At 33.0% G+C, this 27,481-nt stretch overlaps 2 protein-coding genes and 1 long non-coding RNA gene across 5 annotated transcripts in view; 2 read left to right on the top strand and 1 right to left on the bottom strand.

The window, feature by feature from the left end:
* Ask1 (apoptotic signal-regulating kinase 1) overlaps positions 1-6,294 on the top strand; it is a 12,446-nt gene extending 6,152 nt beyond the window's left edge. For 2 of the 3 annotated variants that reach the window (XM_087406557.1, XM_011052301.2), the window contains 11 exons: positions 29-124; positions 215-354; positions 431-586; positions 1,025-1,120; positions 2,135-2,247; positions 2,468-2,637; positions 2,714-2,978; positions 3,408-3,735; positions 4,003-4,144; positions 4,248-4,324; positions 4,413-6,294. In XM_087406557.1, the coding sequence (XP_087262683.1) occupies positions 29-124; positions 215-354; positions 431-586; positions 1,025-1,120; positions 2,135-2,247; positions 2,468-2,637; positions 2,714-2,978; positions 3,408-3,735; positions 4,003-4,144; positions 4,248-4,324; positions 4,413-4,476 (1,647 nt within the window). In that variant the 3' untranslated portion in view covers positions 4,477-6,294. The remainder of the gene's footprint in view (positions 1-28; positions 125-214; positions 355-430; positions 587-1,024; positions 1,121-2,134; positions 2,248-2,467; positions 2,638-2,713; positions 2,979-3,407; positions 3,736-4,002; positions 4,145-4,247; positions 4,325-4,412) is intronic. The other variant, XM_011052298.2, reaches the window with a different exon arrangement.
* LOC147909754 (uncharacterized) lies at positions 4,079-27,455 on the bottom strand. Its single transcript, XR_015545210.1, has 3 exons — positions 26,893-27,455; positions 25,314-25,541; positions 4,079-4,163 (listed from the first exon to the last, which is right to left on the bottom strand). It is a non-coding gene; the product is annotated as an uncharacterized LOC147909754 (long non-coding RNA).
* Positions 14,948-27,481, top strand: part of Dhc93AB (Dynein heavy chain at 93AB) — a 33,678-nt gene continuing 21,144 nt past the window's right edge. The window contains exons 1-2 of the mRNA XM_087406559.1: positions 14,948-15,166; positions 19,020-19,275. Of these exons, the coding sequence (XP_087262685.1) occupies positions 19,056-19,275 (220 nt within the window). The 5' untranslated portion in view covers positions 14,948-15,166; positions 19,020-19,055. The remainder of the gene's footprint in view (positions 15,167-19,019; positions 19,276-27,481) is intronic.

A 27,481-nucleotide genomic window follows, 5' to 3' on the forward strand; every position in this document is an offset into this window, starting at 1 on the left:
AATAACAATTATTTAAATTTTTCTTTAGGCGGATATTTGGTCTTTAGGTTGCACGATAGTTGAGATGGCCACCGGAAAGCCTCCATTTATTGAGCTAGGTTCTCCACAAGCAGCTGTTTTTAAAGTAAATTGAGAATATTAAATTATTAACATTTTAAATTGAGAATTACTAATTTATTTAAAGTCTGATGTATATATGTTTGTTTGCACACAGGTGGGATATTACAAAATACATCCTGAGATTCCGTCAGAGTTATCTGAAAGAGCAAAAAGTTTTATATTACGTTGTTTTGAGCCGAATCCTGATATAAGAGCAACCGCGGCAGAGTTGTTAGAGGATCCATTTCTTAATGAGTATATAAATAAGCATAGTACTGTAGAGTTTTATAATTTTTTTACAATCGTATAGTAAAATGCTTATTTATTATAGGAAAAAGAAGAGTAACAGATTAGTCGCACCACCAGATTTTAGTAGAAGCATATCAGTTCCTGCAGACAGAGTGGAACGTTTGGGGAAATGCGATAAAACAAATAATAATCACATTGTCTCTGCCACACCTATGCAGATGTCTCAATCCGATGATAGGTATTATAAAATATTTTATCTTTGTTATAATGTACTATGTGTAAGTATTTTTGTAATTTGTGGCATCTCGCCTTTGTTTTACTATGTTATACTTTTATTTTATTTGTATCAAGTAATTTTTGTTGCTAATCTTATTTTTTATGTCGCTTGATAATTGTTAGATTGATATTGAAACGTTAGGAAATGCCATTTACAAAACTTGACTATTTTTATAGTATTGCCAAGGAATAACAAATTTAAGTTGTGTATTGTTATGCTATATATTGTAATTTTTACTTTATTTCCAAATTTTTAATATCCACATCATATCCTTTAATGAATATATTAAAAGTACTTTATCGAAATTGCATTCTACATATAAAGAATATGATACATGAGTATAATATTCCTTTATGTGAATGCATGTGGCAAATTGTAATTATAAAATGTTAAATTTAGTGGAGGGTTAACGAAGTCTAGCCCATTGAGGGAACGCAGTCCAGCTCACCTATTGTCCCCCATCAGCATGCCTACTGCAACCCTCTCTTTTAACAGGTATGGTTCTAACTTCGTAAATTGTTTAGATGCAAGTAAAGTATATAACTAAAGGAATATTTTGTTTTGTTATTTAGTTATTCGTAAACATTAATTATATAGATTTTTTTATATGATCATTTATCATGAATATTAAATGTACAAAATGTTTAATCAGTGTCTTCAAACTGCTTATATCTTGTATAATAAACATCCGTAGTTATGAAGTCATCACTTTTTGCACATCACATTAAATGTTTATGCGTTCATATAATAGTAGTATATAATATCTCGATATATAACCCAGCTTTGTGTAAGTTGTATTAATTTCAAATTTCCTTTATGTTTTATGCAAGCAGTAATATTACATATTAGATATAACATTATTATTAGATACTTTAAAATATTATTCGAAATAAAATAATATAATAACATTTTTTATTTTGGAGTCTGGATTTATCTTCTTAAGTATTGACATAAACATATTAACGTATAATAGCTTTGCTAAGTGATTACTATAGTTTATGTGAATATAATTTAGTAGAACATAATTTAAATAAAGCAGCTTTTTAACATTTGACTTATCCTATAATCAGCTTTTTCTACCTTTAAACAATAATAAATATATACCCTCAAAATAGGTGGATCGTTCGAATTGTTTATATAAATTTTATTGTATATATCATATTAAATATATAGAGATTGTGTATCTCTTTCTCTCTTTTTTAATATATTATTTGTAATAATATTTCTGTATTATTTTCCTCTATATTATATGATACAAGACTAATCGAATTTTTATTTTGTATACATTATTTATTTTGTATACATTATTAGATAATTAAATAATATCAGAATATTGAAATATTTAAAATACAAAATTATCACTTTTATACTTATATGCAAGATACGCTAATAATCCTTTGATACACAATATTAATAAAATTTTATCATTTTGTAGACAGTTGAAATGTTAATATAGATAGATAATTTATAATATAAAAAAATTGATATTATTTGTTTATATCTTATTAGTACAATAGGGAATACTCCATCGATAGAAACTAGTGAAACTGATACAGCTGGTGTCTCAATAACTAGAAGAAGTTCATCTGGTGGCTTGTTATCACCAGAAGTTGAATTAGGAGGTAAATTTAATCTATCACTTCGTAGGATTGATACTTCATAGAATTAGTATCGAAAAATAATTTTAAAAAGATATCAAAAAGAATTTATTCAGATCACAATATAAATAAATATTGTAATCGTGGACAGATGGATAGATGAAAGATTGCGAATTGTCCATCTGTTCAGAATTTATTATGATATGATATTCATTTATATTTATGGGAAATTGGGGTAAAACAGGACAACCAGGACAAAAATCTGGAGAAGAACAAGAGGGTTTTTATCTGTTAAAGAAGGATAGTCAAAGACGTATGACATTAACAAGAGTTCTCAACCAGGATGAGGCAAAAATTTGCGAGGTTTGGATGAGAGGTATACATCAAGCGGAAGGACAAACTGTGTTACAAATGGTATTTATATACTGAAGTATCATGTTGTGTTGCAAATAACTACCGGTATATACTTAATTATTTATTATTATTTTAGAGTCATTTAGTGTTGCTCATGCGTGGCTTGAGGGATTATATAGCAGAGCAAAATCAGGAAGTAATAGTAACCGCTATTCGAACGTTGAAAGAGGAATTGGATTTCGATTCGACCGCTATTAATCATCTACATTTGGCTATTTATTTATTTCAAACAGCAGTAAATGAGGTTCTCAGAATGCACAGTATAAAGCCACATTGGATGTTTGCTTTAGACAATTTAGTAAGAAATGCTGTTCAAGCTGCTATCACAGTTTTATCTCCTGGTAAGTATTATTTTTCTTAATGAAAATGGGAATAAATTGTCACATATTTGACAGACGTCATTGAGAACACTCATTCCTGTCAGTAAAAGAAAAAGTGTTTCATTCAACTGGCCAGATTATCACACGTTTAGAATATGAACCAGATGTGTAACGCATGTATCTTAAGTGTAATACACGTGAAGAGATTGAGTATGTTATCATGTCAACTCTAAAAATATCTCGAGGGAAAGTCATCACTAATAATATGGGATCATTTATGAACGTCGCGTTCAGTAAGAAAGTTATCGCATTCTACTCGAGTTCATACATATCATCATTTAAACAGTTTTTATTGAAAAATCAAAAAATTAGATATATTCAAATGTGATCAAAAAGTAGTATACAAGTTATTACATGGAATACGTTTTGTGTTACAATTTGTATACTTAGAATTGGGTGCCAACTTACTTGGACAAGAACGAGTACAACCTGGTGGTCAGGGTCCTGAGGAAGGATCAACGTCTGGGGTATCAACGGTAAACTCTGTGAAATCTCAAAAAACCGCTGACTCTGTTGATAATAAATATTGGAAAGAATATAGAGATCAAATGGGAGCATTAAAAATGGAAAATATGAAGCTACTTCAGGAATTGGTAGAAAGTCAGAAATCATATCAAACGTTATTGCAACAAGCTCTCGAAGAGCAGAGAGCCCAAGTTAATACACTGACACATTTATGTGAAAATATTAATAGAAGATCAATAAGACAGGAATCAGGGTGCGAAACATTATCATTTTATTTTTATGTTGCTGCATAATCATTATTTATTTATTGCTGCTTTTCACGTATTGCAATGTATAAAAAATTTGATTAACATTGGGTGCATTCAGTACTACGACTGCTCATTGAGCGCTTAGTGAGCTCTTATATCCGTTTGGCCTATATTTTTAGATTTAACAGAATATGTCAATTAGATACAAGAGTTCACTGAGCGGTAATACTGAATGCACCCATTATATAAAAATATTTTTTAAATAATTATAGTTACAATTCTTGCATTTTTGGAAATATATCTCAACAATCCTTAATATCTACTATCGATACGCACAGTACGGTTTCACATCCGGATACAGCCCTTGTCGATTGGTTACAGAATCTTCAAATAGATGAAACATCAATCGATAGAGTAAGTATATCACGGATATCTGAAATGAGAATGAGAATAAAAATAAGTTACATGTTATTTATTTTACATGTAATATTTATGAACGATTTTTTAATATTCTTAGATTCTATATGAGGAATATACACTGGAAGATATTTTGCATCATGTTACACGGGAAGATCTCCGTAGACTAAACTTAAGGTAAAAATATTTTCTTTTATTTAATAACATATGTGTGTAGAGATAAACTAATCTCTATACATCTTATACATCTTATATATAATTCTAGGGGAGGAATTGAACTCAGGATATGGCAAGCCATATTGAGAAATCGGGAAAATAATGGAAATTAAATTGTAAAAATTACAATACAATTATATATTTTACTATCATTTTTAGTGATAAAATGTCACTAATACCTGGAATTTAAAGTAGAGTAAAATATCTGTTTAGGCTGCCATAAGATAAAAGTATAATGATTTAAATCTAAATTTCAGTCGTGTATATGCTATATTATATTAGACATCAATTTCCATAAAGAGAGAGAAAGTTTTCTCTGTGAGACAATGTTATAATGATATTACTGGTTTATTTCATAGTTCCTAATGTAAATTGTTATTACTCTTTACAGAGCAATTGTATAACAAATCCATGTATAATGATTTATGTTAATAAGACGTATTTTGTCTTAGCGTTTTATCACAGATTTTAATTGATTTACTTTGCCAAAGTTGATATTAGAATTTGAGAAACCAGTATTTGTGCATGGAATGTATTCTTATACATTACATTTGCTTATTATAGAGAATTCTGTAGTTTTGATTTTTAAATTCGGCATTTGAAAAACAGGTCAAATTTAAAGGAATCGTTTTTTACATTAAAGTAGTTATATCTAAAAAAATAAAATAGTAACGAAAAATGACAAAGAGATTATGAATATAAATTATCAGTAATATATTTGATATTATATTTTATTCTATAGTTTAATGATGTCTTCTATTATAACGGAAATAATAGATGCTTCCAATGGCTGATAATAAAACTGATACAATTAATATCCTATTTTTACAAGATATAGATATATTCATTATTGAATAAATAAATCTAGAAGATCTCTGTCACTAGAAAATCTTGATTGGAAATGATTTGTACTTTTAAAAAGTAATGATTTTATGTAATAATTGTTTATTATTATAAATGTAATAGGCAGTTACATAGTTTATTTAACGAATTTTCCCAATGTCTTTACGAATATAAGGGACACAATTATTTATAGTGCCTTATAGTGTCTAAAAATCGTTCCAGTACAAGAAAAGATATTTATTAATAGAATAAATATGTACCTACATGTAGTTATATCATTCACATGGAATAATATGAAATATTCGCTGTTGAAATCTTAGATTTTCAAAGAGGAAAATTTTATTTGTACGTAATATAAATCTTCTCAATATCAAAATATCAATTGAATATTTTTGTGTCGGTTTTCGTTATGTAAATAGGCTTTTCGTAATTTTTATAAGAGTTTTACATTGATTCGTGAATTCAAATAGTTTCAGGCTTTGTTCAAGTTTTGTAGATATGGATTTTTATATGACGGAAAAATTAAAATTTTTCTTTTCCATGCAATATTGTAAAAAGAGAAAATCGCTTGTGCTCTGTGCGATGCACAATATATTTTGTACAGTTAGATTTTTTAACATATAATAGTCGAGTTACACAGGTATCTAATTTTATAAATCCTCGAGAAAGATCGCTTTCTCGAAAACCCGGTGCCTAATTATTTGAAAGCTACACTGTACAAGCTGGATTCAGCTTAATTATACACATATTGATGTTGCAATACATGATCTAATGACTGACAAAATTAATATTAATGCGTTATTTTTGTGTAATATACTAATATATTAAAAATTGTAGAGCGATATTTTCTAATTTTAACAAACACTTTCATGTTGGTGCTTGTTTTCAAATATTCTGACTAAAATAGTTTTTTGCTCAATTATGTGAGCATTATTAAAATAAATGTCGCAATCAAGAGAAATAAACTTTGAAACAAGCATCATAATATATTATTAATTATATATATTATCATTTTCACTTACAAAATAGAATTAATTATAATTATTGCTCGCATGTGCGATCGTTTGTAATAAAGGAATAAACATATATATTTAGATTATTTTATTATAGCCACTTTTAAATAAATTTTCTTATAATTTCTTTGAATTGTGAAACATATTGAGCTTAGAAAATATTAATTTTCGGCAATGAAAAAAGCGACGCTGGGATTTAAGTTATGAAACATAATAAAATATACTATTAAATTTTCAAATCCTCTCTCCTTTCCAGCTGTAAAGGGTCGAAATACCTTTGATAGATTGTAAGTAAGTCAAATATATTCACAGCTCTCGTCAGAGGGGTATCGCTTTTTATTCAGCTTACCAAGGTTTCTTTGTTATGTCGATCGATATCTCAAGAAGTCAATCTTCATAGTCAAAAATAACATTTATCGCCAATCTTTAATCTTTCATTAAACTGAAAAAAATAATACTTGCTATTTTATCACTATTTTTAAATTGAATTATTTTTTATTTTGACATTCGTAAGTTGGGAGATTAGTGTTGAAAAGATTTTGAAATCGAAAATACTTTTTATAAAAAAATGACTTTTTTATACGCAGAGATTAACAAGTCTTGTGTAAAATAGATAGAAAAAGATATTTTTCGCAATAAATTTCTTAAAAATAAATATTTACAAGATGCTAGCATCAATTTTAAATTATCAATTTGATAATATAAAATTATATTTGCAATTTTGACATAAAATTACATTTCAAAATTAAAATTAGTGCATGATTGAAAAACACAGAGGTGCAACGTATAAATTAAATAAATGTATTATAATTACTCAAAAAAATTATTATTAGGCACAAGATTTCGCTAGATTATTGAAAATCATTAATTTACTCTATGTGTTATATATATTTATTCAAGTGTAAAACTAGTACATTTTTAAGACACCATCTACATTTATATAAAAAAGATAGTTTGTGTTACTTCATATCGAAATATATTTTTCTATAATTAATTTTGATGTTTATCTAATTTCCGTTTAAATTTTTTACTTTATCACTTAATTATCTTGGAAAGAGGATAAATTCATATTATATACGGAGTTTAAGTGCAGAAATAAAAGGATATAATTACAATATGTACATATAAAAATGAAATCTTAACAATAGGATCTTATCAGCGCCATTTTACAGTAAACGAATTAATGATCATTCATCTACAAAAGAATATAGTTCGAACGGCGCGTTTTGTTCCAAGAAGAAGAAAGCGACGAGCAGCTGTAGTCGATATTGCGAAAGTTTTCAATCTACTAGCTCTATTCTCAATCCAACGAGCGTTAAAATCCAACGTTGGTCAAAGCCCCGGTCGTGCGAGACAAAAAGTCTCTATCGGCAATTATGCGGAGGTCTACGCACATAAAAACGTCACCGCGTCTCCGCGTAAAAAATATCATTGCCTCGCCTTTGTTGTGTTTGCACTTCACGTGCGTGCAATCTACGCGCGGTCATGGCCACGTATGAAATATTCAAAGTGGCTCTAATGTTAACTGGTGACCACTCTTTGGTCCGCCACCTTTGTGTCGCTCACGAAGGGTGCATCTGCATGCAGATCGATCCTGCATCTAGGGAAACCGGCTTATCCGCTCTCTAGTATAGAGAAAGAGAGATAATACCGTACGCACGCTCCCGTTCGTTTGATATTCTAAAAAGCGAGCGTCTCTTCTCCTTGTCATGCAATATTCAAAATTTCGCAAGAGCGGAGAACGAAGTTAGATTTTCACGATAGACGCTCAATCAGTTGAAAAGATTTTTGCGACATGCTAAAATTATACATGTATTACAATTATAATATATGGACTACGATATTGTATGAATTATAGTTATGTGAATCTTTATTTTTAATTATTGAATTGTTTTCCCTGGTGAAAGTTTTTTTCAGTATTTTTCATATAATTTTTTAGAATTTCTATATAATTTTTCAGAATTTCTCTATAATTTTATAACTTTCTCACATTTTTTATATGAATTGGAACATTTTTCAGAAAAATCTATATCTTTTCTTAGAATTTCTCATATATATGTTAATTCTAAAATATCGTAAGATTTTTAAGATTTTTTGTATAATTTCTGATGAAATGTTATAAAATCTAAAAAATTTAAAAATATTTTTAAAAAATTCTGGGATGAGAAATTTCAGAATATTTCAGAATTCACTTGCATGAGAAGTTCTGAAAGAAGATTAAACTTTCCGAATATTTCTGAGTATTTCTGAAAAATGTTCCAATTCGCATAAAAATTATGAGAAAAACTTTCACCAGGATTTAATTTCAAGGATACATTTTTTCATTTAACCATCTCTTATATGTTTTTTAATACTCTCATATCTCCGATTGTATCGAGTCACTAAGAGGATCGAGTCACTTTTTTATAAATACATACAAGATGTCTTTATGATGAATTGCGTTTCAATATATCCGAGCGATTTGATTCAAAATTATGTTTTCTTATATAATATTAGCATCTTAACCGTTGACGTAATTTTATGCGAGCTACAGAACATGGATGATATCATCATCGCTCCGTATTTTGTCGGAACACTAAAGATCGATTCTCGATTTTCTATACGAATATACAAACATATTTCATAAATTACAACTGCGTATGGAATCGATTCTTTCGTTTGACTTCTTGCGCTCATCCGGCATAATTCCGGCCGGAAGCGAGTCATCGACGAGATAATTAAATGATCCTGCGAAAAGATCTGGAAGATCGGAAATGCGATTATGTAAATGTTATCGAAGCAACCTCTCAACGTTTGCTCACAATTGGTTCTGATAATATTCATTCTTTTTTCTTGTTTAGAATTAATGAAGTTGTTTCGTCACCTTCACTATCAATTCTCTAGTATCTATTGGATAAAGTCATCTTAACTGGACGCATTAATAATGTTACACAGCAGGGGAGACCAGAATGTAAAAAGAACTGTTATTTTTCTTTTATCGACCCGCTGTATGAGTGATGCATGTTTTATCGCTGAATATTTTCTTGCGTTATCTATCGAGCTCCAGCAGCCGGCGGCTGTTATTACAGCGGCTTCTAACGTTGCCCCATCGTCGTTAGGAATTCCATAACAGGCGGCTGTGGTGAAAAGGGAATTATTATTATTATGGAAAAACGTATTGATGATCGGTTCTATCTTCATTCGTATGAGGCGTCGCGATATATTGTTATTTAACTAAAGGCAAACTCAGAAGAATTATATAGGGAATTATTAAGGGTAAAATTGTAATTAAAACAAAAATCCGCGTAAATACACGAAATTTTTTAAAGAATTTGATAGTTGACCTGAAAATATGATAGCTGTGGTGCAATACTACAATACAATATTTTAAAGACTTTTATCATGCATTTCAGTAAAATTGATCAAACTTATTTTATACCTTATTGTAGTTTTATTGAATGAAAAAGATTTACATTAAAATTCTTCGAAATATAATGTTGTTCCGTGATTGTCATATTTTCAGGGTAAATTCTAAGAAAAAAATTCTCTCCGTGTATTTCTTTACGCAACAACATTGGCGTACATTGATTTTGCGATACTTGTTTCACTAAGGAGAAGATATATTTGTTTTCTTCAAGAGAACATCATGTTTCGTATATCTTCTTTTCTCTAAAATTATTAAATCTCCTGTGCTGTGTGGAGCTTAATTGAAACGCTTAAGGGAAAGTTTTTCGTTGTAACGAGATAATCGGATGGTCGAGTATCCATGGGGATGGCGAACACTGGAGCACCCTTTTCCGGGCGGGAGGCGGGGGTGGCGCAAAATGTACAATGTTTCACGGTTAAATGGTTCGATTGTGCTTTCAGGAAAGGGGCGCAATGTTCGTCTCGGTGAATTATTAAATCCACCCTACTGATTTATATTTTCTTACTTCCCGTTCGATCTTACGAGGCGGAGATCTGCGGGAGAGATCTGATTGCGAGACACCCTTTGATTTGATTACTTGCTCCGCGGAGTATGACTGAAATCTTGCGCTCTTTTTCTCGATGCGGATTTATGTATTTAGCTTTGCCTGCAAAATTGAATATAAAGCCGCCGCGATGGCATCATGATTCCCGATTGTGCACTTTTAAAAGCACACAGATGCAGATAGTCACAAGATACCATTTTATACATCACGTCGAACTTGATGTTGTATTTTGTAATGTATACATGTATCGTTGCGAAATAATGCTCGCACAATAAAATGATTGAATGAATAAAACGGTAAAATATATAATAAAAGAAAAGAAGGGTTTATGTTTACATATTGTTGTTAAAGCGACCTAAACGTTTACCCGATCGAAACTCAAATATTCTTGACGAAGCAAGAAATGGTTGCTCTCCGATGGAGCTGAGAAACCAAGTCTTTCATCATTTCTCTCCCCTATTTTCCTTCGTATCTTACTTTCTTTTTCTTTTTTTTTCTCTGTTCTATGTTCTCAGTATCTGTCCTTTCATCTCGTCTTTTCCTCTTCCTTCGCCCTGTATTGTCTCTTTACCTTTTAATTAACTAACTGTGCCTATGTAGTAGCTTAAAGAGGGTGTCTAACTCTGGAGATTTTCACAAGCGATCGAATAATCTATCTTCCCGTGGTAGGTTGAATAAGATTATCGAGTCAGTTCCGGCGATGAGATTGCTAAAAGATCTCGTCTGCTAAATCCTTTGAGTTTGATGGGTTATTTAATGCAATTAGTCGATTTATGAGCAGATCTTGAAGGTTAAAGTATTTCTCAAATTATTAGACTTTTATGCACTAAAATTATAATATAAATTATAAAAATTAATATTTTATATTATAAATACTTATAATATACATTATAAAAATAATAAATTGCAATAAATTATATTGTAAATATTGTCTATTGCAAAAAAAATAATTATCATATCTATAATGTCTAGAAAATAATGTCTATAAAAATCTATTTGAAATTTAGGAAACATATTTATTATTTTCCGTAATATTGTAGCTATTTTTGTTACGTATTTTAAAGCTTGAAAGATGGAAAAGTTACGACTGCTTGCGCCACTGTCTTAGATAAACTCCAAACTTTAAATCCCGTTTCCTCGAAACGATATTTTTCTACCGAAAAATGCGGCTAAGATAAATCACCAACGGAGACTCGGAAAAGATTACAATTTGGACAGAATGATGAAACTCCATTTTCTTTATTGTTCCTAAATCACAGGTATTAATGAGAAAAATATAATAAAGTAAGATTATTTTCTTTTTAAAAGTAAAAACGTGATTATATAAATATAATATATTATAATTCCTATTTTTGTTGTCGCAATTTTTTAAAATTTCTGTTGCAATTATTACGCCTTTAAAAATGTATTTGTAATAAACCCAGATTACATTTAAGATTGCTTAAAAATGTAAATTATTCTTTTTAGAATTTACGCCAGAAGCTTTTAACGTGACGAGACGGCGAGTCAAAAACTTATAAACGTCCCCAAAGGATTAATGCCGAGAACAATGAAGACTGACTCTCTGTCTTCCCGCTTTCATAAAGTGACACCTCGTCCTTCCGAACTAATTACTTTCGGCTTAAAATCCTTAATTCGTTGCTGAAAGGCCGTTGTCAGGAAAGACTGTCCCTCCACGATGAAGTCTTTCTTTGTCTAGTGTGCACAGTAAATGTTGCTCAAGACGATAATTGGTTCCCAGATCCATTAGGAACCGCAAGTAAAAAAAGCACAGGTAAAAGAACTAGAGGTTTAAAAATCTAGATAGTAAATAGTATATTATGTTGTATGGAAGGAACGGTTTTGTTGAAGTATTTGAAAATTTAACCAGACATGTGAGAGAGAGAGAGAGAGAGAGAGAGAGAGAGAGAGAGAGAGAAGAGATCTGTGAAAATAAATTTTATTCGAAACGTGTTCAGTTTGTCTAATATTAATATGCGGAAAGAACGATTCAAAATAATTATATAAGGACGCTCAAACTTGGACTCTGGTTGATAGAATATTAAAATTTCTCGCAGCATTGCTCATCATACTTGAACTTTTTACGTAAATATTGCAATAGTTCAACAAAATTATTTTCAAATCCGTGTCCAGTTAAATTTTTAGACAAAATTTCAGTAAAATCGTTCTTTCCATGTATTATTAGACAAACCGAACACGTTCGAATAAATTAAAAGTCAAGTTTATTGCTAATAAAACCTTGATGGAAGAAAACATGTTTTCTTTCACCATGAGTAAAATATAATTATCTGACAGAGTAGTCTAATGTCATTTTCATTGTAAAAACATATAAGGCTACAATATCAATGTCTTCTGAGAAGACATGACGGAAAGAGAAAAAAACCGGTTTTGAAAAAATTGATTCTGCATTAGATAAAACTCCGATTAATAATTAGTCGACTTTTACGCAAGTTAGTTGATTCCGAGGTTGAATTTCTCGATTATCTTTTTAATAAGAAGACTTTATCATCGCTTCGACAGCCACTTTACCGTGCTGAGCAATTTGACCGCACTATAAATATAAGAGGAGCAGCATTCAACTGCGGCTGACATGAATCTTGATAAAATTCTTCGGTATCTCTGACAGCCTGGAAATTAACCTCGCGCCCGGTAACTCCTGGCACGTCGCGAAGAAGGAACTCAGGTCTGATATTGAATTGTTTCTGCACCCTTTCCCGGGCCTCCGGTAATACCGGGGGTTACGAGGCAACAGATGTATCTGATACATATTCATATCCGGACGAGACTGCTGCGTTATTGTTACTGTTATTATTGTACAGGCGCGCACAGAACTCGCAGCTATTTTAAAGAAGAGAACGAAATACTGAACTCTTTCGGGCGTCGCTTTGAAAAAATGCACACTAATCTTTCCGATTTTTATTTTTCTCATCGTTACGATTTTTAATGCAATCGCTCGTCGTATAGTTGCGCTGACGTAGTCGCTTCATAATAAAAGCTCGCGTGAAAGTGCACGATAAAGCAGCGACAGAAACTGGAAGCTATCTCTCTTTTTCTCTCTTCTTTGTTGGCTTTATGCCGGCGATAAATTTTTATTTTTATCACCGTTGCAATTTTAACGTAGTTTCGTCGTTCCTGTTATCATGGTGTTGATGTAATCGCGCACATGAAAAGAAAATAAAACATTTTTTTTCATTATAAGAAGACTAAACCGACATATTTGCAAAATGTAATTATAAATTTTGCATCATACTGAATTCACGGTTTTTTATTTAAATAACTATCATTTAACTTATAATATGTACTTATGTGAGAGGTGATCCAAATTTATAATTTAATTAATTATTGTAATCAAATTTTCATTAGACAGAACAATACAATTTTGTTGTCCTAAGCAAAATTTGGTTAGAAAAACTTGAATCAGAACAACATAAATTTAGTTATTCTAAATTTTGATTAGAACATCTCTTTAATTAGAACAACGCAAATTTCAAATACAAAAAAGTAGAAGTTAGTCACATATCAACAAAATTTATGGTTGCATGTACCAAAACATTTTTCTCAATGTACGCTTCTCATCAACGACAATGAAATACGCCGATTATGTACTGTCTTATGTATACTCTACTGTCGGGATTCACATCGTTAAGTCGCTTAACGTTGAACTTCCGACGATTCCTTTGTGCCAAAATCGACGGTCCACGGAGAACTGTGGGTCAGTGTATTATGGGATATCTATTAACTTCAGCAATCGCCTCGGGTGCTTTCCGCGAGCGCGACGCTTAAGATGAATTATTGCTGGTGGCTCTTTATTAAAGACTAATACGAGAGCAGCGGCTTGGACCCGAGTCTGACTCCGCAGGCCGAGAATCCCTTAATCTGCGCGATCTATTATCCCACGCCGTGGGTATATCGGAGTGAGAATTAGCCCTCTTCCGTTACCCTCGTATGAGTGCGGTCGTAGTTGAGTTATTACCCTGGCATATCTTGAAGCTCCTCTTCCCTCTGGGGTAGTAGAACCGCCACTACCAGCAGCAGCCACTATAAGACCGAAGTACCCGAATGTTTCGCTGATAATGCAAGTTTCTGGCAAAATTACTCGGCGTGTAACGCCGAGATCGGCACCGCCGGAGGTTTGCGGGTGAACGGACAAGAGGATGGCGGACATCGTGATTTTGCGGGAGGAGAAAAAAAGGAGAGAAATGGAGTGGGAAAGGAAATGCCGGGAGTGGGAGAAGAAGAAAGGAAACGAAGAAATCTTCGCGTTATCTCGAGCGTGTCACGCAGTGCTGCGTGGAAAAAAAATTTTCTTCTTTCTCTTTCTTTCTCTCTTTTCCCCCTTCGATCTTACTTGTCTCTCTCTCTCTTTCTTGAAAAGCGGGTACACTCTGAATATGAATTATGCATGAGGGAAAATGTAAAACTTTATGACGTATATATAAGGCTCGCGTAAAACGTCACGCAGATATCCACAAATCTATTATACGCTTTTTAATTAGACGCTGCCGAATCTGACGGATGAGATCTGGTATATTCTGATAAGGACCTTCTTCGCGCCATTCGACGAGGAAAGCCTCTTATCGGGGGGGAGAAGAATAGAAACGAAACATAAAGCATGAAATGAAAGAAAATCGTATATTTCTTTATATATTTTTATAATTATGTAACGTTATAATAAAATACTGTAAAAAACATCTGAAAAATATAATGACAAGGAAATTCACTTTGAAAACAAATGGATATTACTATGGTTCGAAAAAGATTTGAATTTTGTTATGTATCTTTTAAGTACCTTTGTCAAATATTTTTTTGAATAATTTATACATTTAAGAAAGAAGTCTGAAAGATTCAACTGCACTGTAGTTTCCTGCATGTAAAAAGCATTATTGGCAAGTGGCGCCCCGACACCTCCGCCGCGACGCTCCCGATTAGTATCCGTATAACCTGGCCAGGTGCAAAACAACGTGTTAAGGTGAACGTGGGAAGAAAACCGAGACGGGGTGAGTAGACCGCAAAATGATCGAGATGGAATAGTTACGTAGGGAAATGGTCGACCTTTTTGAGCGTTGGTGAACGATTCTCCGTCGCCATAGTCGTGTTTTATGGAAAGTGCTTAGGCCCGCGGTTGCAATTCAATCAACGTTACTTTGACTTTAAGCAAAACTTAAAACTTTCTCCGTCTCTGTCTCTCTCTTTCGTTTTAAAACGAGACAGAGAGTTTTAAGTCTTGCTCAAAGTTAAAGTAACGTTGGTACAACCGGGCCTTCGTCGATGAAACTGTAGATATTAGAGAAAACTAAAGCTGTCGATGTCTCTCTGAATACTCATTGTGTATCGTTTATTTATCACTTCATGACGATTCAATCAGTTCGCTACTTCTTCAAATATTTCAAGACCATAATTGAGTGAAGATTCATTTCTTTACTCAATTATGATCTTGAAATGTGTATGAAAAAGTAGTGAACTGACTGAATCTGCAACGAATAAAGTTTACACGTCATGCTCTTCGAAGAAACGCGTTGGAGAGAAACCATTGTCTGTACTAATCTATATAATCTATACGTCACTTTGCTGTTGACTTGTAAAATAATTTCTATCGAAATGCAGAGAGAGCATCTATACACGAATAATAACATATGATTTACATGACAATCGAAAATAAAAATTTAAAGCTGAATTGAATAGAAAGTGCATTCGAATTGGCAAACAAAATAATCGGAGAGTGTATAACATATAACACACCACTGAACTGTGAAAATTCGAACAAGCGCAACCCTTACGTTGTCATGGTACAACCGTTGCTAGGTAATGTTTGTACGATAATAGTTAAGGTCATGCCTACTGCGAACGAAATTTATTTCTCATTTTGGGCGATATTGTCATTTTTTTGAAAATTTATTTTGTAAATTTTCCATTTATATGTTTACTAACAAATATAGACATTTTAATGAAGTGTAAAATCAGTTGAATATATAAAAAATTAAAATATATAATTAAATTTATTACAGATCTACTTATTTATTAACAAGTTGCAATTTTGCAAAAATTACTTCATGATAAAAAATTCAACAATACTAAAGCTATGTTAAATATCACAAATTCTCATTATGCAACGTTGACTTTTCACTTCGTTCAATCTCAATAAATGGAACTTAGTCACTTATTCTTCGATTAATTGTCATAGAACTATTTTTTATTACTTTCATTATTAATCTGCGCACGTATTTTTTATTGTTAATAATATGTATTTGCACTGTTATAACTCAGAGTTGGGCAAAATACTTAAAACATTGTATTTATATACAAAATACAAAATACTCTCAATAAAATGTATTTTAAATAAAAATGTATTTTAAATACATGTATTTCAAACACTGTCCAGAACCCCTGAGACACAATGCTAGAAGTGTTCCGTTTTACACCGTGCATAATGTGTATGATGCATCATTTATCCTTATCATCAATCAAATGTAAACAAGGATAAATGATGTATTATGCACGTCATGCGTGAACTAGAACGCACTTTAGGTTGAGCCAACAATGGTGCGAATTTAACTTTCATCAAAAAAATTTTTACATAATTTAAATGTATTTAATATTTGCAAATTTAAAATACTAAAAAAATGTATTTAAATGCAAAATACAAAATACTCTTTAAAAAAGTATTCAAATACGGAATACTAAATACAAAAATGTATTTAAATACGTATTTTAAATACAAGTATTTCAAATATTGCCCACTTCTGCGTACGGTGACCATATTTTCTTGTAGAAAATAAAGGACAAATCTGAAAATTTTAGGGCTTTGTTCCTACATGTTTTCGAATCAATTTGTGACTCTCAAGAATCTGTGCGTTATAAAATTATGCAATATATATTGCATAATGTATAACTAAATTAAGATAAGCATAATTATCGATAGTTTGAAACTGGTTCGACTATTGAAATAAACCTTTGATCTGAAATAATAAAGGGTCGAAACAATAAAAAAACAAAACAACTTCAATTTGAATAAATTTAATTTAAAAAATTGAGCAATATAACAAAAAAAAATTGTATTTATATGCACGAAATTGTAACATATTTTATTAGAAAAGAATTTCTCGTAATGTCAAAATAAAAGAGAGTAAAGGATACTATTGGAAAATAAAGGATAAATTGAGTTTTGAAAAAAACAAATAAATCTGAAGGACAGCAACCTAAAATAAAGAATTGTCCTTTACAATAAAGGATGTATGGTCATCGTAGTTATATATCAATGTAATAACAAATTTTAATGAATAATTCATGTAGAAGCTAATAGACATTCTGGGAATCAATAATACTTCGCGAAGTGCGATGCTATTTCTGAACATGGAAACTTCTTTAGACGCAATCGTGATTTCGTCCTTCGCGCGATATTATATATTAGTTAAAGGCACAAGAAACGCAATTTTCACAGCCTTCCATTCAATCGAAGTGTAAAGGCATTTCTGCCCCTTTCTTTTCTTCCTTTTTCCTGCGTTATCGCACGACATGACGGGAATTCACGATGACAGGAGAATGGGAAGATAAAATGTCGCTTGATGGAGCAGTAGATATTGAAGAAAGACACAACAAGTGTAGGAAAAAGTAGAGGAAGAACACACACGACAGACATTGTAACGCTATCGGAAGTCATAAGATTTCATCGTGGTAGAAGCATTCCGTGGGAGAAAATCTATTTGGAATAAGACGATAAGCTTAAAAGGAACTCAAAGTGACGCGGAAAATGTTAAAATAGCAGAAAAAATATCGAGAAATTCTAAATGTAAATAAATAGAATGGTAACATAGAAAATTTTAAATCCCAATGAATTTTATTTCTTTTAACTTATGTTTTTTTGTTCTCTTAGTATCAATTAATAAAACTAAAGCGATACAAAAAATTTACACTTTATAGATATAAAATAACGTTCAAAAATTCAGAATATAAAAAAATCAAAAGGCATCAATTAAATGCAATTGAAATTAAACTTTCGGTAATAATAAATTTTCCATTTCGCTGAGCTAGATGAATGAGCTAAATTTTTGAAATTACATTATGTAAAAGAATCAGCAGTCTTATTCTTAGCAGATAGCCGACGTAGAAAATGATGACGCGATCATTTTACTACAAAAAAAAAGAGTAGAAGATTACCTAGGAAAAGCTAAGTGTAAACGGTAAGAAGAAGATAACGCGAAAGAGGCACGGTAACTACGGAGCGACAAACTAGGTCAGCATAATCGGGAGATATTTCCGTCGCAACTTCCGCCGCAAACGACGATATTGGCGCGTTTTAAGAGATAGTGGCGAGAAGTCCGCCTACGAGTAATATTCGAATATTGAGGCACTGTGCGAGGACTGTCGCGGTCGTAAAGCAAGACTGATATGAATGCGGATAGCTCAATTTTACACGCTTACGCACACCCGAAGCAAGCTCCTGCTTCTTTCTTTTCCTGTCACCCTTCGCTTTCCTCATCCTCTCTCATCGTCCGTCATGCATCATTCCCATTGATCACATCTATCTCATTGTGACGTAAAAGGGCACGAAGCTATTTTCACGCGTGTCGCGTCTTTCAACTTATCGATTGAATTTTGCATCGTGCGCGAATATATGTGAAAATTTTGGCTACTATTACAAAAATATGATAATAATTTTGGTGTATACAAAATGTTATAATGAATTGCATGATTATATATCGAATGTTATATTTATATTAGGAAATCCTTTCATTTTGAAAATGAATGAAAACTGAAATCCCTGCTCATTTCGTAACGAGCCTATTGTAGCTTTATAATTATTAAATAAAGCTTAACAACACACACATGCCTTTACATGATATGTTTTTTTAGGAACGTCGTTATCGAGAAACGCCGTTATAGGATAGAATGTCTGATTCCGAGGGTAGTGTAGCGAGTGCAAACGGCTCGGAAAAATCGGTAACACACGACGAAATCGCTGAGACGATGCCGAGTAAAGAAAATCATAATGGCGACAAGCCTGAGGAATTCGAGAAACTGCTTCAATCAATGGTAGTCGCCCATAGCGTGTCTGAAGAAGAGGAGCAGGTGAGGGAGGAAGATAACGTGAATGAAAAGAAGATTATAGGTAGGTCGATATTCATCGACTACGTACTTGTATAAAAGTTTGTTTGTAATCATTGGAAAATGTATTACAAAGTATAAAATAGGCCGCATACTTATTATTGAATTGTATTTATATTGCAATAATATATTGCAATATTTTCTACAAAATATTAAAATATTACAATATTTTGCAATATTGTTGCATATTTCCATAAAAATTTCAATGTTGCAGCAATATTGATGCAATTTTTATAATATTGCACTATTGAAATATTGCTACAATATTTCGTGCTGTAAAAGTAATAATTTATCGCATTTAATAAAATTGAGATTTATTAATTTTGTGTATTTGTACGTTAATAATGAATCAGTAAACAAAGCTTATTGATTAATGTTAGTAATTAATAAAAAAATTTTTTCTAAATTAGCATTACAATAGAACTTCGTTTATCTGAACATATCGAAGAATAAAACAATTCCGATAATCAAATGGTTTGGATAATAGAGATACACTAATTCTCTCCTGTGCTAGTATTTATAATTTCTGATAATAAGAGCTGACGTTAAAAAATTGAAATCGAATAAGCCAAACTCCTATTATCCTACGACACCATAGTTCAATTAATATTAAAACTATGAGTTCAACTATGAGTTCAATTTGGAATTGAGCACTTGTTCGCATAAATGTAATGCAGATAAAAGATTCTATTGTATTTAAATAAAATAAAATATTTTGAGGAATTTCTGGAAAATTAAATATATTGACCGAAATAAAAACATATATAATTTACTTAATATTATATTATAAAGAAAGTTGCTCTCTTTACAAAAATAACAAAAAGTTTTAAAAGAATAGAACCAAATTGTGTATCTAATCGATTAGTTTACGTATTAAGTAAACATGAGAAGGTACAGATAAAACATTTCCTTCTCATCCGTTTCCTCGCCCGCTTCGGCGGCCGATTCGAGACGACAAAGCCGAGGACGCGAAACGGGGATGAAGTTGCACTGAAACTCAAGAGGTAACCTGTTGAGAGACTCTGGAGTGGGCGAAAATGGAGAGCTTGCTGCAGCTTAACTTGGAGAATTTCCCAGACGCTCGCCAGGGGTATTACCAGCGAGAAAGTGGCTGAACAGCGATAGACGGCGCGAAGGAAATGTCTCTGGCCTCGGGGATTAAGTTCCACCCATCCCTCCCTTCTCGAAACGTCTCACTCTTTTTCTCCTTGTCCTCCTCTCATTCCCCAATGGCTTTCATTTTTATTCCACTCTCGTGAAGAACCTGCGAGAGCACGGATGCCGGCTGAAAGTTCGGCGCTCCTACTGTCCCTCGGTCTCGAATAAATTAGCTATTCTTCCCCGTAATTTCGCACGTGCTTCGCTTTATTTCCCGATAGCGCCGCAACGTGCAGCTTCGTTTGACGATACTTCAAACGCGAGAAAAGAATCCATTACGTGCGCAAGTGGGATTCGAGAGACAAAGGGAAGCGATACCGTTGTTCCCTTTAATAGTGGACCATGTGTGAAATCGGCAATTATTTTAATTGCGACCGGGGCTGAGCGGATTTACGCGCTTACGCGTAATCCAATAACCAGAATCGCGGAATTGGCAAGCTGTTACTGATTCCGCGAATGCTCTACAATCGTTTCGACCTTACACGAGGTGGTTTTAACGTCTTGGTAAATTTCGTGAGAACCGAAACCCGTACGACAGAGAGAAATCGTCTGTGTCCCAAATTGAACTCATAAAACGCCCGCAATGCCCGCAGTCGTTTAAAGGTAGATCCACAAGGATAGATTAAGATCGTGCTATCTACGTTTAAAAGAAAAAAATAACGACGTCAGCGTATTAAAATCGACTCATCCGTATCGCACGGTTGTGTGTAATCTCATGAGTGTAATCTCTTATCACTTTAAAAATAATTACAATGCTATTTCTTTGAAAGAAAGTTAAGTGAGAGATTTATCTTTAACTTACGCGAAGATCGAGGAGATCCTTTGTGTTAAAAAGAAAAATCTCTTTCCTGTCCAGGAAGAGATTATTTGAAATAGTTAGATTTGTTGTTCATTCAGTACCTTTACTTTCTCTCTTCAACGTTCGAATATATTTATTTCTTTTTAAATGCACTGAGGAAAAAATGCTGTTGATTCAATTAAAGTCTATATTACGGGCTGACACTTATAACATAAGATTAATTCATGTATATTTTTATTGACATAAAGGCATAAATTATTATTTCAATAATCAAGCCCTTTATATCAATAAAAACATAGGTACATTTTTTCTCAGCATTTTTTTCTCAGGGTGCCAAAAATTTTGGAGATTTCGAGCAACAGATCAATTGCCATCATGCGTACACTGATAATAATTCTGTTCTAACCGTTCGAAATGGCATACAATCATACGAGCAGCGTCTTTAAATGTCTTGCTGTGAATGTACCCTGTTACTTTGCCTTGCTGGTCGCAGAGACATTTTGCAGTGCTATATCCTTCCACGTACATCGAGACACGCACGGTCGTGCACGGGAGCCATGATTAAAATAATAAATTCCGGAAATACGGAGTAGAAACATTTTGGCTTAAATTAGTATTGCATCGTGCACGGCACCGCATTACGCGACGGTGCGGCGTTTCCTGAGCTGCAAAGGACGGTGTCTTGAATTATAAATGTCAGGCTGAACGCGCGAGAGCGCCGGCATATGCCATTTGAGTAAGGAGACCCCTCTTTTCCCTCTTCGAGGGGGTAAGAGAGCGAGATTTTATTAGGGTAACGTTCGTTAGGCGTGTCTTTGGGCAACCTTCCAATTCGATCTCACGGTCCGTTTCATCCCCGTAGACTGTAGGCATACATTAAACAGCCGAAGGACAAGTTGAGTAAGAGATTTTTCAACATTTTCCGAATATTCTTGAACATCGTCAGCAGAAGGTCGATCCATTCATAAATTAAATTTCCGAATAAGAAGAGCTAGAATAAGAAATCAAATTCTGCGGTATTACATATTATTAATGTAAGGATTATCCATTAATACGGGAATATGTTCTTGCATTTATTACATTTCAAGGCGTAAATGTATAATCAAATAGAGAAACGTTTTATATATATGTGACGTCATATCGCTATGCAAATAACATTGTGAGTCTCGCTACGTTCTTTATTTACACGTTTCACGCGTTGTTTTTTGGATATCAACTCTGGATGTAGTTTCATCGACGAATAAAATGTGTTTTTCGAGGCTTTCACGCTTCCTCCCCTTTCAGCTTTCCCGGCTGAGAGAATTGGCACGTAGAACGCAGCACCGCGATTCCGGATTATCATAATACTGGCTGTTAAGCTTGTATGAGCCTTCCTGGGAGCACTTGACATCCTTCTCCCTTCCATTTGACGTGCTTTAAAGCCTCCCTCTCGTTTGCTAAGAAATCTCGGACCGAACGGATTTCGCCAACGTCACACATTACACTTTCTCACCGAAAAAGTACTCTCTCGATTACGGAGTGAATTTGTTGACCCGAATTTTGATTTGCCTTTGATTTATCTGACGTCATTGAATTATTTTTCAAATTATAGCGACGTGTTACGAGGATTCCGTTGCATGCCATTTCATTTGACTATTACACACGAAAAGGACATTTACTAAAAAAATTTCTAAAAATTTAACTAGATACATTCTAAAAATAAGTTTGTTGGCTATCAAAGTAATTATGCAGAAAACTTAAGCGTAATGCTGGAAACAATTTTTATATTCTAACAACCAATCTATCTACGTAATTATTTTGATAGTTCAATAAAATTATTTTCAGATCTATATCTAACTAAATTTTTAGTTACCTCGCAAAAAACTGTTCTTTTTATGTAAGCCACATGAATGTATAACATTACGTATAATTACAATATGCAAAATGTATTAGGTGTTGGAATTAATTCGTAGCGTTTTTTAATGAAAGAATGTTATTTATTTCACATGAGCATTAAAAAATACATTAATGAAAGTACTTCCCATCACTTGTAAAACGCTACGAATTAATTCCAACACTTAATAATTATCCGTGATAACGTATTATTGTAATTTTCTTATATTGTAATTTCTTTTTTATTATCAAGGAAAAAGGTAATTTAAATCCTATTTCTTGTTATGCACATAGATATTATATTATTCAAGAATTAAATATTTTTATAAGATACGCAATGGAGAATTTGAATATTATATATATTGTAACATTTTTATAAATGTATATTCTAAAAAATATGTACTTATAATACGCGGACAGTTTGAATTAAAGCATATTGACCATTGTAAAAAATTTTCTGTCAACCATCGAGCGAAAGCGTGCAGTGAGAAATGCTTTTTCATCAAAACACGCTTGACGAGAGCATGATATATTACTTTTCTTCATACATCCATTTTGTTATCATTTTTACAGAAATAGTGGACAGTTTATAATCGATGCTAAATACCGTTAAACAAAAAAAAAACGATTTCTCAAAAGAGCGTGCGAAATGTCGGATTCATGTCTCTCGATATTTCCGGACGTATCGAAACGACGTACACATATCATCAGAATCTCATTTTTCGCGGGCGCAACCATTACTGAGTCGTGCGTGAAGAAAATTGGAAAACGCACGCTACCCATGGAGGCGAGGAATATTCCTTTATTCCTCGTGATAGCAGGAGGGAAAGCCGTGGAAGTTTCAAAGGCAATACACTCGTTGTATCCTTACAGTCGAGAAAGACGCGCGTGTGAAAAATGACATCAAGTTCAAAAGCTCCCTAAATAAGAAATCATTTTCTTGGAGGCATGCGCGCGCATACATTTTTATCCCCGCGATCACATTATTCACTCATCCGAAAACTCTTAAAGTGAAATACCCGACTTGGCTCATAGGATTCTCGATCATCAATTTCAATGTCGTGCCAGACAAAAACGCGGAATATCCCATGGCGATGATGATAACGGCGAAGAGGAGGCGATGCCGTTGGATGATCTGTTTCGCGAAGACATGCGATAATCCATAGCCGGTTTGTTAGACGGTGCGACGGAAATCGCACGGGGAATGACGAATGGTTGGCAAGACAAATTTCTCGAAGGGTAGATAACGTTGAGAGTCGTTTCTTTGTCGAGCGCAAATTGTTTTATGTCGATTTCGAAAATCTATATACTGTCTACTTTACCCTAAGATAACAAAGAAATAAAGAAGACATTTAAGATAGTTATGCAAAATGCATTATTCAAGAATGTCTTGAAATTCTCGTCTCAATTTAGATATTTACATAAGTCTGTAAAAGATGAGCTCGAACTACCGTTACGTTTCTGATATACCAATCAAACATCGTAGATTTTTTTATATTTACCATTGTAGTATAGCTATTTTTGCTGTAATGTGACATGAATTTTCATAGCCTCGTTACGTAATTAACGTAAAAAAGAAAATGACGCGGATCTCTATAAAGAGGCATATATGAAAGCATGATACGAAGACAAGGGTATGCAAAACGTATCTTACAATAGCACTTCACAGGTGAAGTTGAAAGCTATTGTACGTTACATAATTACGTTATCGTAATTATATAACGTATTAAAAAACTACGTAACGTTTTAACTACGCAATTGTGCGGATATTTTTTTCTTTCGTATAAATATCTTGACAGATATATGCCTATATATAAATGTCTGCTCGCAAAAATGTATTACTATTTACTACGAAGGTTTCCTTTTTTTTTCTTAAATTAATTTTATTATAATTTAATATTATATAAAATATTATATAAAAAATATTATATATAAAATACTTCGTTTTATTATTTTTTTTAGATTTTACGCAGCGATATATTGCTTGAAATTTAGAGACATGTTTGAATCTGTCGTTGACTCGCATAGTTGAGGTATAAACGAAATGAATTTTGAAGAGACAATTAAATCACTTTCGAATATCATATAATGTCACATCATCTTGAATTTTGCAGAACTTTGTTCGCACCCTCTTTATGTATAGATCTCATAAATGGTGACTCCGTACAAAGACTATATGAGAAAGCTTTTACATGTTGTTACAGCGTATTTACCATCTTCGTTCCGGATGCTGGTCCGTGCTGTTCCAATTTCCGTGGCCATCCAGCGAGGACGAATTTTTTTCTCGCGCACCCCCGTGCGCGAGGCGAAGGGTGCAAGCGGAACGCACGAGCGGTGGATAAAAAGGTGGAAAGGAGGCGGAGTAATTTGATATGGTGGGCCAGAGTACGGGGGGGATGTGCTCGTCCCTTTTTTTTCCTAATTTGAAGAAGGGCGAGTATCTGCGAAATGAAAAGCACCGGGGTCCTTTGTAGATGCGCGCGTATACGTTCTCCGTAGGGTAACTCGTGTGCGTGCACGTGCGTGTACTAGGATTAAAGCGATGAAAGAGAAACTCTCTTCATCCTCATAACGCGAGCGGCGTGCTCGATCGGACACAACCGGAGCCATTTTTAATACGCTCATTTTGAATGTTAGAACGACGCTGGGATTATTCAACTAAATTTTGAGAGATTCAATATGTGCAACAACATTTTACGCCCTTTTGATGCAAATTTATTTAATGTCTGTAAAATAAAAAATGTTTACGTTTAGCATCGTTCATTTAATTTCTTAACGCTGGAGAAAAGGCGCGCGAAAAATATTTTAAAAGTTTAAAAATGTCATGTATGTATCTTTTGGAAAAATTCCTATCTTGCGTTTGTCGAAAATGTGGAAGCGAATTTTATAGTAAATAAAAAGAAAAAGAAGACCGAAGTCGCGAATTAATTAATAGAGTAATTGTAGAACAAATGTAACTAAATAAAGCACGAGATAAAGCAAAAGTTACTCTTTTTTTAACATGGAAATTTTACGATTAATCGATTGAAATATTCAAGTCTATTCTTTCCTTTGTGCACGAAAATGGTGCACGGTACAGAGTGATATTTCAAATCTCTATTTTGCATTAAGTAGAACTTTCCGTGACGTGCGTCTTAGATTCATGATATTGATTAAAATTTATATTCATGTTTGTGGCCGAAGATAAAACTAACTTTGTAAAACATAATTATTCTTCATTTTTCTCGTCACATACTCTGCACACCTTCACTATAACTGTCATATAAAACTTTCTTTGGAAGACAATAGACGTCAATCGAAGCAATCTAGTTTATATTTTCTACAATATACAGAAATCTTATGTTACAACATTGCAGTTTAAATTTGATGGTATTTGGTTTTTATAAAACTGTGTGAATATTCAAATGAACAGGCCACGAAAAAAATTGTCTGCACTAAAAGAGTAATTTTACTGAATAATCTAAAAATTTGGCTAGATAAAGATCTAAAAATAATTTTGTTGGAACATCAACAGAATTTTGCAGGAAATTTTAAGCATGATGAGCAGTACTGCAAAATGTTTGATATTCTAACAATTTTGTCATCTTGTCTAATTATTTTAGTACTGGAACAAAATTACTTATCAGATTTGTAGCTAAATTTCCTAAGATTCTTCAGCAAAATTGCTCTTTCAATATGATACCAAAGTCGTCTTCCATGTAAAAGACTTCGCTGAAGGTTGTTAACTACGAGCAAAGTTGTTAACTACGTTTTACAACGTGCTAATATTCATGAACATGTTTGGAAACTTACGGTTGTAACGAAGATTCGCATCGTTGCAAGGCCGTGGGTAGAAGGAGCCGAAATAACGTCACGCTAGCGACCGGAAGACCGGAAGGCTGCACGAGTCTGAGGAAACTTCGCGAAAGGAATGAGATCGTACCTGCCGCTGCGCGGAAGGCGGACATCGCGTGCAATGTCAGTTGTTTTCAGCATATTACGTGCGTTCCGCGACAACAGGGGGCCAACGAGCGAGCGAGGTTCCAACTTGGGAGAGACACGATAGTCCAATACTAAACTGCTTTTCGCTGGTTCAGTCCGTACCTGGTTTCCTGACCCGTTTACACGACAGCCATTTACTAAGCATAATACTCTGCGTCAGCAAAATTTCGGATTTACGATCGCTCGTCCTCGTGAATTTGTAAGAAGCGTCGCTAGAGTTTTCGACGCAGAACGTCGTTTGGTCATTCCTTCTTCGAGTTGCTATTGCATAATTGATAAATTGTTAATAATCCGTTTTCAGAAATTTAATTCTTTTTATTCCATTTATAATCGATAAATATAATTGACAGATAAACACACATATATACATCTATCAAGATGTAATGATATATTTACTTAT

The sequence above is a fragment of the Acromyrmex echinatior genome, chromosome 5, assembly GCF_024713525.1.
Source record: "Acromyrmex echinatior isolate Ae372 chromosome 5, ASM2471352v2, whole genome shotgun sequence".
NCBI lineage: Eukaryota > Metazoa > Arthropoda > Insecta > Hymenoptera > Formicidae > Acromyrmex > Acromyrmex echinatior.